The following is a 14,691-nucleotide window of genomic DNA, read 5'->3' as shown; positions in this document are numbered from 1 at the left end:
TCTACAGTTAATAACCCAAGTCAGCCAGATGAGGACAGTTTGGGGGCCCACCCAAGCGTTGGTCCCAACTTAAAACATGGAAAGGTCAGGTCAACACTTTATAGGCACAGTAGGCACTCAAACCATAAATGTAATGGGCCCAACAAATGGTGGGCCCCAGTTCATAAAATACGGGACGTGGCAAGTTACGGGTCCGTGGTGCTTGACCTATGTTGATGTTCACATTTGCTATTTATAACAAAGCGTCAAATAATGAATGGAGAGACTGGCTGTTTTAGCCTTGGACAATGAAAGTGATAGTCTAGAATCCCGGATTCTGTTCAAAAAAATCCAAAATTATTTTTATTTTATATTATTTTGTTTTACCTAATAGGAAGTAAAAAAATTGTTGACCAAAAACCTACAATTTTACTACTAGAGAGAAAAGAAAAAAACAGAAAAACCACATATAAAATAATTTTCTTATATCTAAGGAGATCAACACGAGAACTGGTGAAATGCATTCCACCTGTGTTGATATCAGTTAATATTGCAACGGTGGCATCGAGTCATCGACCATGTCTCGATTAATATACATGGTATATATCAATTGATATGACACGATCATTTGAAGAAAAAAAATAAAAAATAATGATTCAGCTATGATACTTTAAAAACAAGATACCAGAAAAAACTAGCAACCGATAAACCAGTATTATAAAATGGGTGATCAAGGTAGTATTCATCAAAATTCATTAAGTGTTTTTGATTGGTCAAAACCTTTTCAGTTTCAGGTCTTATTAGCAGCATATATTTTTCAATTTAATAATAATAGGAGCACAAATCAAGGTATACTTAGGATTGGAGAACAAGAGACCTCTTTTGTTACCTTGGTTCAATATCCATAACAAAAAAGAGATTGAGGATGATTCACCCATAGAATTAAAGTGGAATGGACAAAATGGAGGGGTGAATATAAAGTCTTACATGATTGGAAAATGTCACATTGGCTAAAAGCAAAATTCTGTAAAACATTTGTAAGGCTAAGCATGTTGTATGAAAATTAGTGTTGGATAGTTAACAAACAATATATCCAAAAAACAAGTGTAACAAAAATGTAAATACTTAGACCAATGGGTGATAAAGTTAGGAAGGAGGGGATTAGAGGATAAAATGAGAGAAATTAAATTGAGATAGTTGGATCATGTGCATAAAATACAATCCACAACACTGTTAGAAAAGTGAATAGGAACAGGTACGAGTTAAAGGGGTTAGAAGATCTGGGGCAAATAGAAAAGGGCTTGGGTGAAAGTAATATGAAATTATTTTTTATAATAAAAACTGATTTAAGCACCCATAATGTAATGATGGATATGGCCTTAAGCATAATGAAATGGCAAGAAGGGATTCATGTAACTAACCCCATATTAGTTGGTACGATGCTTAGATGATGATGATGAATGATGATATAATATAATATAACAACATAAACCCAAAACTCGAGCCCATGATCACCACAAAGTGGTATATTAACTTAGTTTTAAATTTTAGAATTTTCTTACCTAAAGCTTTGGTTCCCTAATTAACTCCTATTAACTAGCATCTTAACTGTCAATTAAAGCTAGAACAAGTGAATTCATTCACAAATGCAGGTTATAATCCATGTTTATACTCTTAGGTGAGCAAACCTATTTTCCGATCTATTGATATGTAAAAATGAGCACGGGAAAATTTTCTCAACATAGCTCTACAACCGGCAATGAGATTTCTAATTCATCATGGAGTCTCATCAACCTCCATAGAGCTTTAACCACAACAAGAGGAACTCTCGACTGAAATTGAGTGTAGCCCAACCTCCAGGGCAAACTTCAGCCTCTCCCAACAAAGCTGTTACTTCAGTTTTCAAAGCAGAACAGCTTTGAATTTTATTGCACATCCAAAGCAAAAGGAACCATCTCAATTCCTGGTCAACAAGCCAACTCTCAATAAGATGCACTCAAAGATGTACACATGTTTGCTAATTTGCTGGACTGCTGTTGAATACAAATATGCTGTTAATCAGAAATGACTTCTAGTAAGCTAAAGCTCCAATCCTATATCCTGTGGCTGATGATTTAAGTTTGTCTCCCGTTGCGTTAACTTGGTAATTGAGCTTTCGTACTACAAGTTTGCAGGTCAGCTGCTCAGGATACATGACATCCAGACAACCACCTACAATAGATATTGATACTTCATAGTGTTTTTTTTATAGATAAGATTCATTAAATTTCATTAGAAGCAAAGGATATAAGTTTGCAATAAGCACCCCAATGTGAGGCGCGAGGTGTTGCCTCACTCTTTAACAAAGAAACAAAACTAAAATTACAAATGGACCAAGTACAACTGGTCCCTAGTTAGCCCTTACTTAGCTAAAGAATCAGCAAAAACATTGGCCTCCCTTTCCACCCATTGTATAGTTACATTCATCTGTTCTGTTAACCATTTGAATTTCTTCATTTTATTTCTGTAACACCAAATCATTGAATCTGGTTCTTTTAGCCAATCCATCACCACTTTGGAACCCCCTTCTATCACCAAATTCTTCGAACCGTCTCTTTTGCAATGTGGGCACTTTTAAAGAGTCTCTATTCCCTATTAGTCCTGAAAAGAGTGCTCTTAAATTTCCTTGTCTGTTATAACCCCTCCTATTCTAGATGGACCTGGGCCGCCTTAACTGTTCCCATCGAAGTATAGTTTCAGTCTTTCAGAAATCCTTCAATGGAGGTTATCCAAACCGTCCTTGCTTTAAACTTCTGCACTGAACTACTTCATAGTTGTTCAGTAACATGAATTTTTGTTGGATGTCAGAGATGCAAATGCCTAGAGCACCAGAGATCGCAAAAAAGAGGGATAGATCTTCCAGCCTATGCAAGTAGGCCTAGCATTTGTTCAGAAAAAACAGGATGGTAGCTAAAACAAACCATAGATCATACAGCATAAAACTGAGTCCGAATCTCCTACCCACGAGAATTCTGCCCACGTTTATCTCAGCCATACACAGAGAACATCTCATCCTCAGCATAGTATTATGCAGGGGAGATGTTCCCAATTCACGGGGTGTAGTGTATTATGGGCAAGTGTGGGCAGAATTCTCGTGGGCAGGAGATCCGTAGTCTCGGGTTCCCACTTTAGTGTTCGTAAATTGGGCTTCGAAAATGAAAAGTGTTCGTTTTCTCTCTAGATCCCTTGCCATTTTTCACTCCAAGGAAAAAAGAGTACCTGATATCTCTCAATAAGGGTGAGCATTATTCAGTTAAAATCGAAAAACCGACCTAAAATTCCGGTTTCGGTTTTTTTCAAGTTTTGGTCATTTGAGTTCGGTTTTTTCGGTTTTGCAAGATTTTGGTTTCGGTTTTCAGTTTTAGAAATTTGGTTAACCGAACGGTAACAACTTCACTAAAGTAATCTAGTTTGCCAATGGTAACAACTCTGTTAGAGCCAATGCAACTTTGAACCTCACTGCAGATGGAGATTTGATCTTGTGAGACTTTGGTGGTAGTTTGGTTTGGTCAACCAGCACAGTTGGGAAGTCCGTCGCCGGCATGAACTTGACCGAGACAGGAAATCTCGTGCTCTTCGACAGAAACAACCAAACCGTCTGGCAGTCTTTTGATCACCCAACAGACACCTTGGTTCCTGGGGAGAGACTCACAGCAAGGGCCTCACTGACGGATTGGAGTCGAGGTTTGTTTTCATTCTCTGTTACTCGTGAAGGTGTGTTTGCTTTCATCGAGTCGGATCCTCCGTAGGTCTATTTCAAATACTCGCTGGCTGGCAAACTAAGCTATGTGATGATCCTGAAAGATAACGGGACAAGACAAATGAAATGATAACGGGAAATTCTCCTTCAGACTCGTTCCTGTGGTTCCGTCCAGATGGAAAGATGTGCTTACAGAAACCATGGATTTAGGCGAGTGTGGTTAACTCGCGCTGTGGGAATTACAGTATTTGCTCAAATGGGCTGTGTACTTGTCCACAAGGAACTAATGGGGAAACAAGCTATTTTATGCCATTAGATGATAGGGAACCAGATCAGGGGTGTTCTGAAATTACTCCTCTGTCTTGTCAATCTTCTCAATTTCACAGTTTTCTGGAGGACGTTACTTCACTAATGCTGCTTACTATCCAGATATTACAGATACAAGTATGGATTGTTGAAAACAGTCCTGTTCCTGCGAAACTGCTTTCTTTCAGTATTATGAAAATGCTTCAATGGGGAATTACTGCATTCTTTCAGTATTATGAAAATGCTTCAATGGGGAATTGCTCTTTACCAGCCCAAGTCTTCTCCCTCGTGGCAAACAATAAGAAAATCACTAATTATAGTGCATCTGCATTCATTAAGGTGCAGAAATCCCCATCAAAAACGAAAACAACCCGGAGAACAATCATTTTAGGATCCAGTCCTGGAGCTTTCTTTTTTGTTTTCCTGGTTTTTAGCATCTGGGTTATTCTATATAGGAACAAAAAAACAAAAGAGATGCTGATGAGGGTGAGGAGGATGATTGCATCATGTATCAGGAATGCCCACGAGACAATGAACAGTGTTATGTCGCTATGCATGGTGAGGAAGAAGATGAATAGTGTTCGAAGCTATTTTAGTAAAAATAGGTGCACATTAATTCATAAAAGGGTAAAATAGGTATTTTGAAAAAAAATCTCTTTAACGTTTTCCGTCTTGCTCATTGACGGAAGAGAGGTATTTGTTGAATTTTTCAAAAATAAAGAGGAGGTTTTTGCTAAACTATAGGGGAGGTTTTTATGATTGCCAAAAACTTCCAAGGTTTTTTGTATTTTACCCTAAAATATATATAGTGTTGAAATTCAGTTTTAACCAAAATAACTGAAAACCGAACCAAAAATTTCAGTTTCGGTTTTTCAATATTTTGGTTTCGGTTCGATTTTTCATTTAAAATTTCGGTTTATTCGGTTCAGTTTTTAACCAAATAAACCATTTGCTCACCCCTACCTCTCAACCAAACGAGCAATGAAGCATAGTTTTCAAGGCGCCAAGGCGACTCCGCGGGGGGGGGGGCTTGTCACCTAGATGCCTAGCAATGAATATTTTTAAGTAACAAAAATAGATCCTAGAGTAGTTTCCTAGGTACCATAACCATATTTCCTTAATAATTATTCATAATTTTCATAAGAAAAGTTAGAATTCCTGCTTAAGTATAGAAAATCAACATATTCATGAGTAGAAAAAGAAGAAAAAAGAAAATTGAAAAAGTATAGGGGCTGAACCCTAGACCTGGCAATTGGATTGGGTGGGTCGGGTTTGGGTTAGGTCAAGACACTTCGGGTTGATTTCGGGTTGGGTTGAATTTCAGGTTGGGCTGTCAAATGCTAGACAACCCTGAATGTTCCGGTTAGGGTTGACCCATGAGTCAATTCAGGTCATCCCAAAAAATAATTGAAATTTAAAAATAAAGAAAAGATACATGAAAATGCCAAAATTAAAGGAATTAACCTTAAATTCCAAATATAAAATTAAAAACTCGAACATTTAACAATTCAAAAAGTAAACAATAAAGAGTATAAACTAAATAGTAAAAATTAAAGAGTGGAAACTTCTAACAATGCATAAATAGTCCCAATTAGACCTAACAATCGGGTTATCGAGTTGACACATGACCCAACCCAACCCATTCTTTTCCTGGGTCAGGTCGGGTTGGTCTTGGATTCAGGTAGCTAAATATGAGACCCTAATCCTTTTTTTGTGTTGGGTTGGGTCGGGTTCGCGGGATGGGTCAACCTTTTGCCAGGTCTACTGAACCCTTGTTTTTGTTACGGTAAAAGAAGAAAAGAAAAAGTAGAAAACATGAAAATATGGAAGAAAAGTAGAAAAAGAAGAAATCGTATTGATTAGACAAAATTTTAAGTTCTACATTACTTATTGGTTTAGGTTTTAGTTGTTGAGGTTCAATACAGCATTTAGCAATGTTTGTGTTGATTAAATCCCAACAAATAAGAAAATAATAAAAAGAAATTAGTATATAAACACACAAAATGAATATTCTAGTTTAAAAATATCTACTTTATAACTATAATCTCAAAATATAAAGAATAAAGTATTTTATAATAAGAAGTACAAAACTGCTTGATGATTAGGCGAGGTGAGCCTCCAAGGGTGCATTGTTGCCTAGGCATCGCCTTGACAGCTTTGCAGTGAAGATGCACCCGAAGACCATTTTTCATTTTTCGATAGAACTTGTATAAAAAGAACAATGAAATTTTAAGCATGCCTGAAGAACTATATGCTGCTAATTTTATTATTCACTAATTGATAGGTAATTCATCCATATTAGCAATATCTATACATGCAGAGGCACAGGCAAATTACAGATGGTTTAAGGTGCAGTACAGTTACATTCACCACAACAAGGATTTCAGTTTACATACCAATCACTGAACCTGAGTTGAGGCCTCAACTGAACCTCCTTTAAAAGAACTTAATGAACGGATTATGGATTCATATACCTCAATTCCTTTCAGAAATACAGAATCTTTCAGGTACTGCATGAAAAGTTGGTAACAGTGAATGGTTAGAAATAAAATAAAGTTACATGGGAACTGGAAGTACCGAAAAAGATAACACTAATTGAATCATCAAAAAGGAAAAATATATTGGTAAAATTGTCAAACCTCATTGTGCTCATGAAGTAAGATCGGAGTATTTATCATTGGGGAGAACCCAAGAGTAGGTATTCCCATCTGTCTCATGTATCTTGCATCAGTTGTCGAAGCCAAAATTTCTGGTCTAGAAAGTTTTCCTCCAGCTGCAATTATAGCTTGCTTAAAAACAGACCACCATGGGTTGGATTCATTAGTTAATGTCATTAGAGGGCGGCCCATGTAGTCTCTTATGGGTCCTTTCTCACTAATCTGCAACATGAAAAACCCTAAATGATTATCAAGATTTAGAAAGAAATGGGGAAAGCTATTCGGCAATTAAGAATTCCAATTCCCACCACACACTAGACTCTTGATCACATGTTTATGTGTATATGAGAAGAAATATCCCCATGGAAAGATGCCCAAATAGAAAAGTTTTAAAAACTAGAACCCTGATTATCTGCAATTTAATCCACCTAGGAATGAGCTTATTGAGAACATGAACAAAAGCATGCATCACCTAAGCCACCAAAGATGTTATATTGCACCACAGAAAATTCCAAATGTGTAAAAAGCACCTTTTTCTTCCTTTGTATTTGGTATTTTATTTTAGCAGGTATTTGAAGTTTGTAGTCAAGCAAATGATACATTTTAGTTATACACAGTAACCCAACCAAAAAGATAAATTGTGCTTTAGCATGCCCACTATCATCATTTTGATAGCTTTTGCTCTTGGCCTGCTGAATCTTAAATGGGAAATTTTGTAACTTTACCACCATCAACCCTGTTAAAGGAATAGGGAGCAAAGTGCAGAAATCAAAAGTTCAAAGGGGTATTTGTTGCAAAACAAAGTTTGGGGGGCTAAGTGTCACTACTCCCTAAGTAGATGGTGTCAGTCTGTAATTTACCCTTTTTCTGTGGCATTTAGCCCCTTATACTTTCATATCATGACAAGTGACCCCTTCATCATCATCCATCAAAGGAGTTGATATGCACATCATGTGCATAACTGCATTGTTAAACATTTCTAAAATCCCAAATGTGCCCTTGTCATTAGAGGACAATTTCAAACTTTCTTTTTTGTGGTGAATACAATTTTAAACTCGTTCCTCAAGACGGATCAAGTAATCTTGAAAATCTAAGTAATTTGCAATGGTCTGCAGTAATCTAGGGTATGGAAATGATAAATGATATACCAAACTACTTGAATTTAAAAACAAATACAGGCCATGTAAATGACATCAAATTAACCCAAAGATCAAACCATCAAAATGGTCTCTTTAAGACCAGTGCATTAATCTCAGCCATTCAAATGATGTACCAACATCCAAGTCCTTTTGGACCCATCCTTGGAAGATTCCAGAATTTGGAAAAGCTCCACATATGGCCTCTTCTCTTGTTCCTCTTTCTTTAATATCCTTGCATCACCTAGCAACCCGGTTGGGGACTTCCTTGTAAAAGAAATTTGGAGTAAGCCTATCCCCCCAAAAATTCAAGCCCTGTTGGGAAATTTTCCTTGGTAAGGTTAATACGTGTGATATGCTGCAGAAAAGAAGGCCTTTTGCTTGCCTTTCTCCTCACATGTGCTCCCTTTATAAGGAAAGCGGTGAGACCTTGACACACATTTTTTTATCTTGTTCTTTTGTGCATCATGTTTGGGATTCTTTTTGTCTTCTCTTTGGTTGTAGGTGGGGTTCCCCTCAAGATGTGGTAGGTCTTTTTAACCATGACTTTTTGAGGCAATCAAAGAAAAGAGGGAAGGTTATGTGGAAAGCTACAAAGGCAGCTATTTGTTGGGTGATACGGGAAGAAAGGAATAACAGAATATTCTTAGAAAAGAGTAAAACCACGGAAGAGGTGATTGACACAATCAAAGTTAAAGTAGCCCATTGGGTAAATTCTTTGCATATATTCCAAGAGTTCAGAGTCACAAACATTATAAGATCCTGGACAGAAGTAGCACAATCTTCAAGAGTGAAAGAGAGGGTAAGGTTGGAATGGAAACCTCCAAATGGTAACAGAAGAATTAAACTAAATTTTGATGGAAGTTCATTTGGGAATCCGGGATTGTCAGGTATCGGGGGAGTAATCAGAAATTTTGGATGGAGGATATTAGCATTATTCTCTGGACCTATTGGCATGGGCAACTCTCTAAAAGCTGAGGTAATGGCATTGCTACAAGGATTGAAGATAGCCAAGCAACTAGGAATGAGGCAAATTGAGGTTGAAGGGAATTCCAAGGTGATCATCTCTTGGGCTAATAACAATAGAACTACTCCGTGGACCTTTAAACAAGTGATAAGGGAAATGGAAAAGGTTGCAAGGGAGATAGAAGCAGAATTCAAATGGGTTAGAAGGAGTGCAAATGGGCTAACTGATTATCTTGCTAAACCAGGGGCTTTGAGGCAACAATTGTTTTGGGCTGCATTGTAAAAGGGATAGAAATATGTATTCGTGTGGGACTTACTTGTTCCATACACATTGTTGTAAAACTTCTTAAATCCAATTTCAAATAAAAGTCTCCTTTGATGATAAAAAAAAAAATGTACCAAATCAACACAAAAATGTAGCCTATCAAGACTCAAGAGTGATTTTCTAACGCAATTAACTAATAGTGACCAACCAAACAATGGACCAAGATTTAAAGCATCAAAACCCAAACAAAAATGATGTATCAAATAAGCCAACTACCTTGAGTCTTGACCACCAAAATGGCCTCTCAAGCTTAGTCAATAAATCCCAGCCATCCAAATGATGCACCAAGACTTTGACTGATCCAGTCCATCCAAATGAGATACCACTCAACCCAAAGATCTAGGCCAATTGTCTCCTAATATCAGTAAACTAATCTCAGCCACCCATGCAATTGCTAATGTTGTTCATTCATTCATTGCAATAAAAAATCTTCTTAAAAGGCAATGAAAGTTATAAAATCATCATTTTTATATGAGAAAAAAGAATTTCAGACCCTAATATAGACTTGTTCGGGCTTGCCTCAAGGGCGTGGTATAAAGGCGACTCATAGAATCAAGAATGCAATGTTTTACATCACATTAGCTACTTGATGCAACGCAATTAAGCAAAAAAAAGAGATTGTGGGTTTTACATGCTTGAAAATGCTTTATATGTTTGCTTTTATTTTTAAAATTTCATTTGAATACACTTTACCTGTTATGTTTATGTATTTTAAATTTAGATAATAGTCTTTTTAAAACATTTATTTTAAAATTTAAGTTTATATTTTTTATTAACATTATGTTTAATAGTTTTTTTTGCATTTTTTTTAACTTTTTGACTTTATTTTTTGAATTTTCTGACATTTTTTTTATTTTTTAGCATTTTTTTGTAATTTTGCACCTTGCTTAAAAAGGCATGCACCTTGCGCCTCAGGCACAAATTGACCCTTGCGCTTTTAAAACACTAGGTCCAGCCAGAGCCAAGAGCCCGAGCTCAATGTTGTGTAAAATTTTTGAATTGGCTACCAAACTTGCACCCCTAGACAAAACAAGCCCAGGGCCTAGGAATTGAGCAGTCAACTTATTCCCTAACTTAACCTACAAATCGAATTGGACCAAAACAGGTATGAGTTTTAGCCTAATCCAAATTGAGTTAGGGGGCATTCGCAACTTTTCATACTTTAGGTAGTAAAATGACACACCCCCATAGTTCAGGGGGGTTTTGGAGTTTATCCCCCCCCCCCCAAAAAAAAAAAAAGAAAGAAAAAATTTATCAAAAAAGAAAAAGAAAAAAAAGTACTCACACAAGATACATTAGTTCTAAGCACCGCATACTGCATAGTATTCGGCTCAGGTGGCCTATTTCCTTAACCCAAGCCTAAACATTTAAGCTTTAGCCAAGAACCTTGTCTAAGACCAACCAAGTTGTGACACCAATTGCCACAGCGTGCAGTGTTGAGTTTAGAACTTCTCTGTAAGGACAAAAGGTTCAAAATTCAAATTACAACAGTGAACTTCTCAGCTATAGAGTTTTCCTCCCACAAATAATATATATATACACATACATATTATCAGAATTCGTGGGCTTTGATTGGTCAAAGCTCTTCCAGTACCATATCTTTCCAGCATCATAGATTTTCTCATCTCCAAAGTAATTCCTTAGGCCCCTTTTCATAAAGAAACATGGGCACATAATACATTTTACAGCCGCCAATGTTTATATATGCTTATCATGGTTTACCTGTAATAACTTTATATAAGATATCTAAGATTGGTATAATAGAAGCTGATAAAAAAAGATTGGTATTATAGAGGACATACAATATATTTTTAGAAATGAAAACAAGAAAATTAGCAGGTTTAATTAATCAGTTATAATCAGGTTCATGTCATACCTCATCTGCCCAATTAAGTATGGAGTTCTAGGTCCATTACTATAGGGTCTAGGTTGGGGCAGAATTCATGCTTATCTTATCGGTTTGGGATCAGATCTACCCTAAGCAGGGCCAGAGGCCAGAGGCCAGAGTGCCAGAGCTAGCCTATTGACAGGCCTGCATTTGGATCAATTCAGAAGCAGCATGCACTCAATAGTTAGCCAAGGAAATACTACATGGAACATTCAATAATTGCATGGTCATGAACCTTATGTTTATTTATTGAAATAAAAAAAAATGTTGAAATTTGAAAGAGGACACAGATAGCCAAAAGTCTGGGTTTTGATCTGACCATTATGTTTTCACCATTCTAATTCTTCACTCTAATGCAACAGGGATAAAACTCCCATTGCAGTCCTTCACAAGGAAGTTCTAAAGGTACCCATCTTTACAAAGACAAGAACTTCTTGCTCAAGCTTCCAGGTAGCTCATTAGGAAAAGAACACTTTCAAAATACTATGAAGGAAAAGGGGCACCAGATGCTTGGTGCACAGCCACATAGCAGTTGATGTGCCTGAATGAAGGGGAAATATAGATTATAGACAATGAGTCATCCATTGCAATTTGTGTCCAAAACTCAGAAGTACCTCACCACCCTACGTGGTATCAAACTCGTTGTTCATCAGTATGTGCAAATTTCCTTAAGATCAATATTGCAGTGCAGAGTGTAACGAAGAGTCAAGTGGAAATGTCTGTTCCATGGAATTATTTTGGAGTATATATTGGAAGAGGATTAGTTGGGAAAAGGGATAAGGCCTGGATGATGACGATGATGATATTGGAAGAGGATCAATAGAATTTTCAAAACATGGTGAGGTCCTCTCCGGCAATAATTGAGCTAGTTATGGTTAAAGCAAATCACAAATCTCCCCGTACTACAACGCAACAATCTCTTATGTCAAAGCAGAAAAATGTTCCCCTTATAACAATCTACAATTGTTATTGTTTCTTTGTGGATCAGCACTTGCTCTAATTTCATGCACTTTTAGTAACATCTCAACCAAATTGACTACAACCGTTTTGTTTCTTTCTAATATCGTCACGAAGAACATGAACCTAAGATATTACAGTGAATATAGAAAAAGAACAACCATTTCTAACCTGGTATGTCATGTTCCTGGTAGCTGGTGCCCATTCATCAGCAATTCTCTTCCTTAAGAGATCTGGATCAGCAGTAGGTGGAAGACGAACATCGAGACCCGCTTCTGCTTCCGAAGGTTGCATATTCATTACAAAACCCTGCATATATTGCTGTTCAATTCCTAGATTTCCTTCACAATGAATAATTTTGACTAAAATAATCAATTGCGCGCAACTAGAACAAATTGCGACTATCTAACCGTAGGAGAAGGAGTTCCAGCTTTCAGATACACTGGATTCACTGAGATAACTTCCGAGTTTGCAGCCACTCCAGCCTTAACCAAATCAAATTGATTCTCCCTAAACCGAGAAATAGTCTCCATACTCTTCATCAAATTCTCCATCGCACCATTGTCATACATCCTCGACCCATGCCCGGGCATTCCAACAGCCTTGATGATCAAGTGCCAAGGCGACCGGTCAGCATAAAAAACCCTAAATTCATCGGTGGTTGACGCCTGACCTTCATCCAACATGAACCCAATATTCAAATCCTGAAACTCCTTGGACGCCGCAAACTTGGAAGCTCCATCAAACCCACCAATCTCCTCATCAGGGACATAGGATATGTGAACTGTGCGAAGTGGCTGGAACTTACGCTTCATTCGGAGGTTTCGGATTGCTTCGAGGTACTGAATTGCGATGCACTTGTCGTCCTGAGAACCCCTGGCGTAGATTTTGCCGTCGGAAGTTCGGGTGGCGGAGAAGGGCGGGTGGAGCCATTTTGATGGCTCGGCGGGGACGCTGTCGAGGTGAGAGTTGAGGAGGATTGAAGGGAGAGAAGGGTCAGAACCCGGCCAGGTTACGAGAAGGAGGGGCTTCCCGGGGGAGAATTCTAGGGTTAGGGTTTTGAGACCGATGGAATGGACTTCTGAGGTGAGGAAGGAGACGGCGGAGGCGTAGTCTGGGTTTGGATGAGCAGTTTTGATTCGAAGGTAGCGCTGGAAGCGGGTGATGGGTGTGTCTTCTTGCTCTGGTTGGCTTTGAGATATAATTGTTGGGGGGAAAAGGGAGAGGAAGATCAGGAGTGTGAAAGGTGAGAGCAGGAGTCGACTTATGCTGGACATGGCGGTCAGTGACTGCAAAGTAACAGCAGTTCAGATCTATGATCCTTGTTATGTCGAGTGGAGCCTAATGATGAGCTTGCGATGGATACCGGATCTGTTTCTCACATAGGGCGCCTCACACGCACATCCCATTGATAACGCTGCAACTTGGCCGGATTGGCCGGAAGGTCGGGTTCGGTTGATGTTTGGGTTAGCGTTAGGGTTAAATTCATGAATTTGACTTTGTTTTGTGTTGGATTAGGGTTGACCCCTTACCCAATTTGACTCAACCTGAACTCAACTCTATAGTACATGTCATATATAAATATATGTTATATATAATATATAGCATACATTGATTTGTTTAGATACATGATATTTGTATAGCCCCCACCAAATATCATGTATTTCTTTTAAGATAATCACTTTACTTAATCTTAATTAGAAAGACTAAAACCTTAATAACATTATTTTATGTCTTTTATATTCTTCATCTCCTCTATGTTTTTTGTCGCCCAAAAAATATTTATTGTAAATTGTTAGTCATAATAAACTATAGTCATTTCTAACACTTCTTTTTTTTTTTGTACTAAAAGAACAAAAAAAATAACGTCAACAAGCAAATACTAATGAAACGTAAGATTAATATATGTAGTGAAAGTTGAGTTAAGATCTAAAATCGAGAAATTCTATGAGGTTTTAAAAGATGGGGAGAAGGTTGAATTGGGTAAGGGTTGAAGGAATTTAGTTAGGGTTAGGGTTGGTGTTTAGAACTTAGGATTGAGATGGGATTGGCCTCAACCCAACCTAACCCGGCCCGACTTGCAGCCCTACATCCTGCCATGCATTGGGAACATCTTCTGGACTTATAAGTTATTATTCACGGGAAATGTTCCCAATGGACGGTGGATGTGCATGTGAGAAGGGATATGCTATTAACATTCCCAGTTTGATGGGAAGCGGGATCTACTCCTCACAAATGGGTGCCTCACATGCATGTCCATGCATTGAGAACACCTCTCATTAATAATAACTAATAAATACGGGAGATGTTCCCAATGCATGATAGGATGTACGTGTGAGGCGCCAGGTGTGAGGAGCAGATCTGGTCTCATGTGATGGAGATAATTGATGGGGCCATTAACAGTGGAGAAAAGGGATATGCTATTAACGGAATGGGATATGCTCCTCACACATGGGTGGCTTACAAGCACATCCACCGTGCATTGTGAACATCTCCCATGAATAACAACTTATAAGTACGGGAGACGTTCGCAATGCATGGTAGGATGTGTGTAAGGTCGGAGTGAGGCACCCTATGTGAGGAGCAGGTCTGGTCTCGCTATTAACACAACGCTCTAGAAAAGTCAAAACTGTCCCAACAATCCAGTGCAGCGTACATTGCAAACATATCCCTTGTAATTCATAGGGAGATGTTTCCAATATTCGATTGCATTGGTTGGTTGGAACAAGCTGGGAATT

General features: G+C 38.0%; 1 protein-coding gene across 1 annotated transcript; it reads right to left on the bottom strand.

Moving 5' to 3' along the window:
• Window positions 1-6,251: 6,251 nt before the first annotated feature.
• Window positions 6,252-13,523, bottom strand: LOC148852107 (Peptidase M20/M25/M40 family protein). The gene is made up of 4 exons (XM_088944599.1): window positions 12,364-13,523; window positions 12,125-12,262; window positions 6,664-6,903; window positions 6,252-6,534 (listed from the first exon to the last, which is right to left on the bottom strand). The coding sequence occupies exons 1-4, from the start codon at window positions 13,228-13,230 to the stop codon at window positions 6,424-6,426; spliced, it is 1,356 nt and encodes a 451-aa protein (XP_088800725.1). The 5' UTR covers window positions 13,231-13,523; the 3' UTR covers window positions 6,252-6,423.
• Window positions 13,524-14,691: the final 1,168 nt, after the last annotated feature.

The sequence above is a fragment of the Nelumbo lutea genome, chromosome 5 (assembly GCF_056320005.1).
Source record: "Nelumbo lutea isolate HS-2025 chromosome 5, American lotus-T2T, whole genome shotgun sequence".
Lineage (NCBI taxonomy): Eukaryota > Viridiplantae > Streptophyta > Magnoliopsida > Proteales > Nelumbonaceae > Nelumbo > Nelumbo lutea.
Note: the sequence above shows the minus strand (reverse complement) of the source record. Positions and strands in the feature narration are given on the sequence as shown.

What these genes read in the sequence shown, in the direction of transcription:
- LOC148852107 (XM_088944599.1), bottom strand. Translation starts at nt 13,230, where the DNA reads ATGTCCAGCATAAGTCGACTCCTGCTCTCACCTTTCACACTCCTGATC. An exon ending in CTGGAACTCCTTCTCCTACG is followed by an intron (nt 12,263 to 12,363) that starts GTTAGATAGTCG and finishes CAATATATGCAG; the next exon opens with GGTTTTGTAATGAATATGCA. An exon ending in TACTTCATGAGCACAATGAG is followed by an intron (nt 6,535 to 6,663) that starts GTTTGACAATTT and finishes CTTTTCATGCAG; the next exon opens with TACCTGAAAGATTCTGTATT.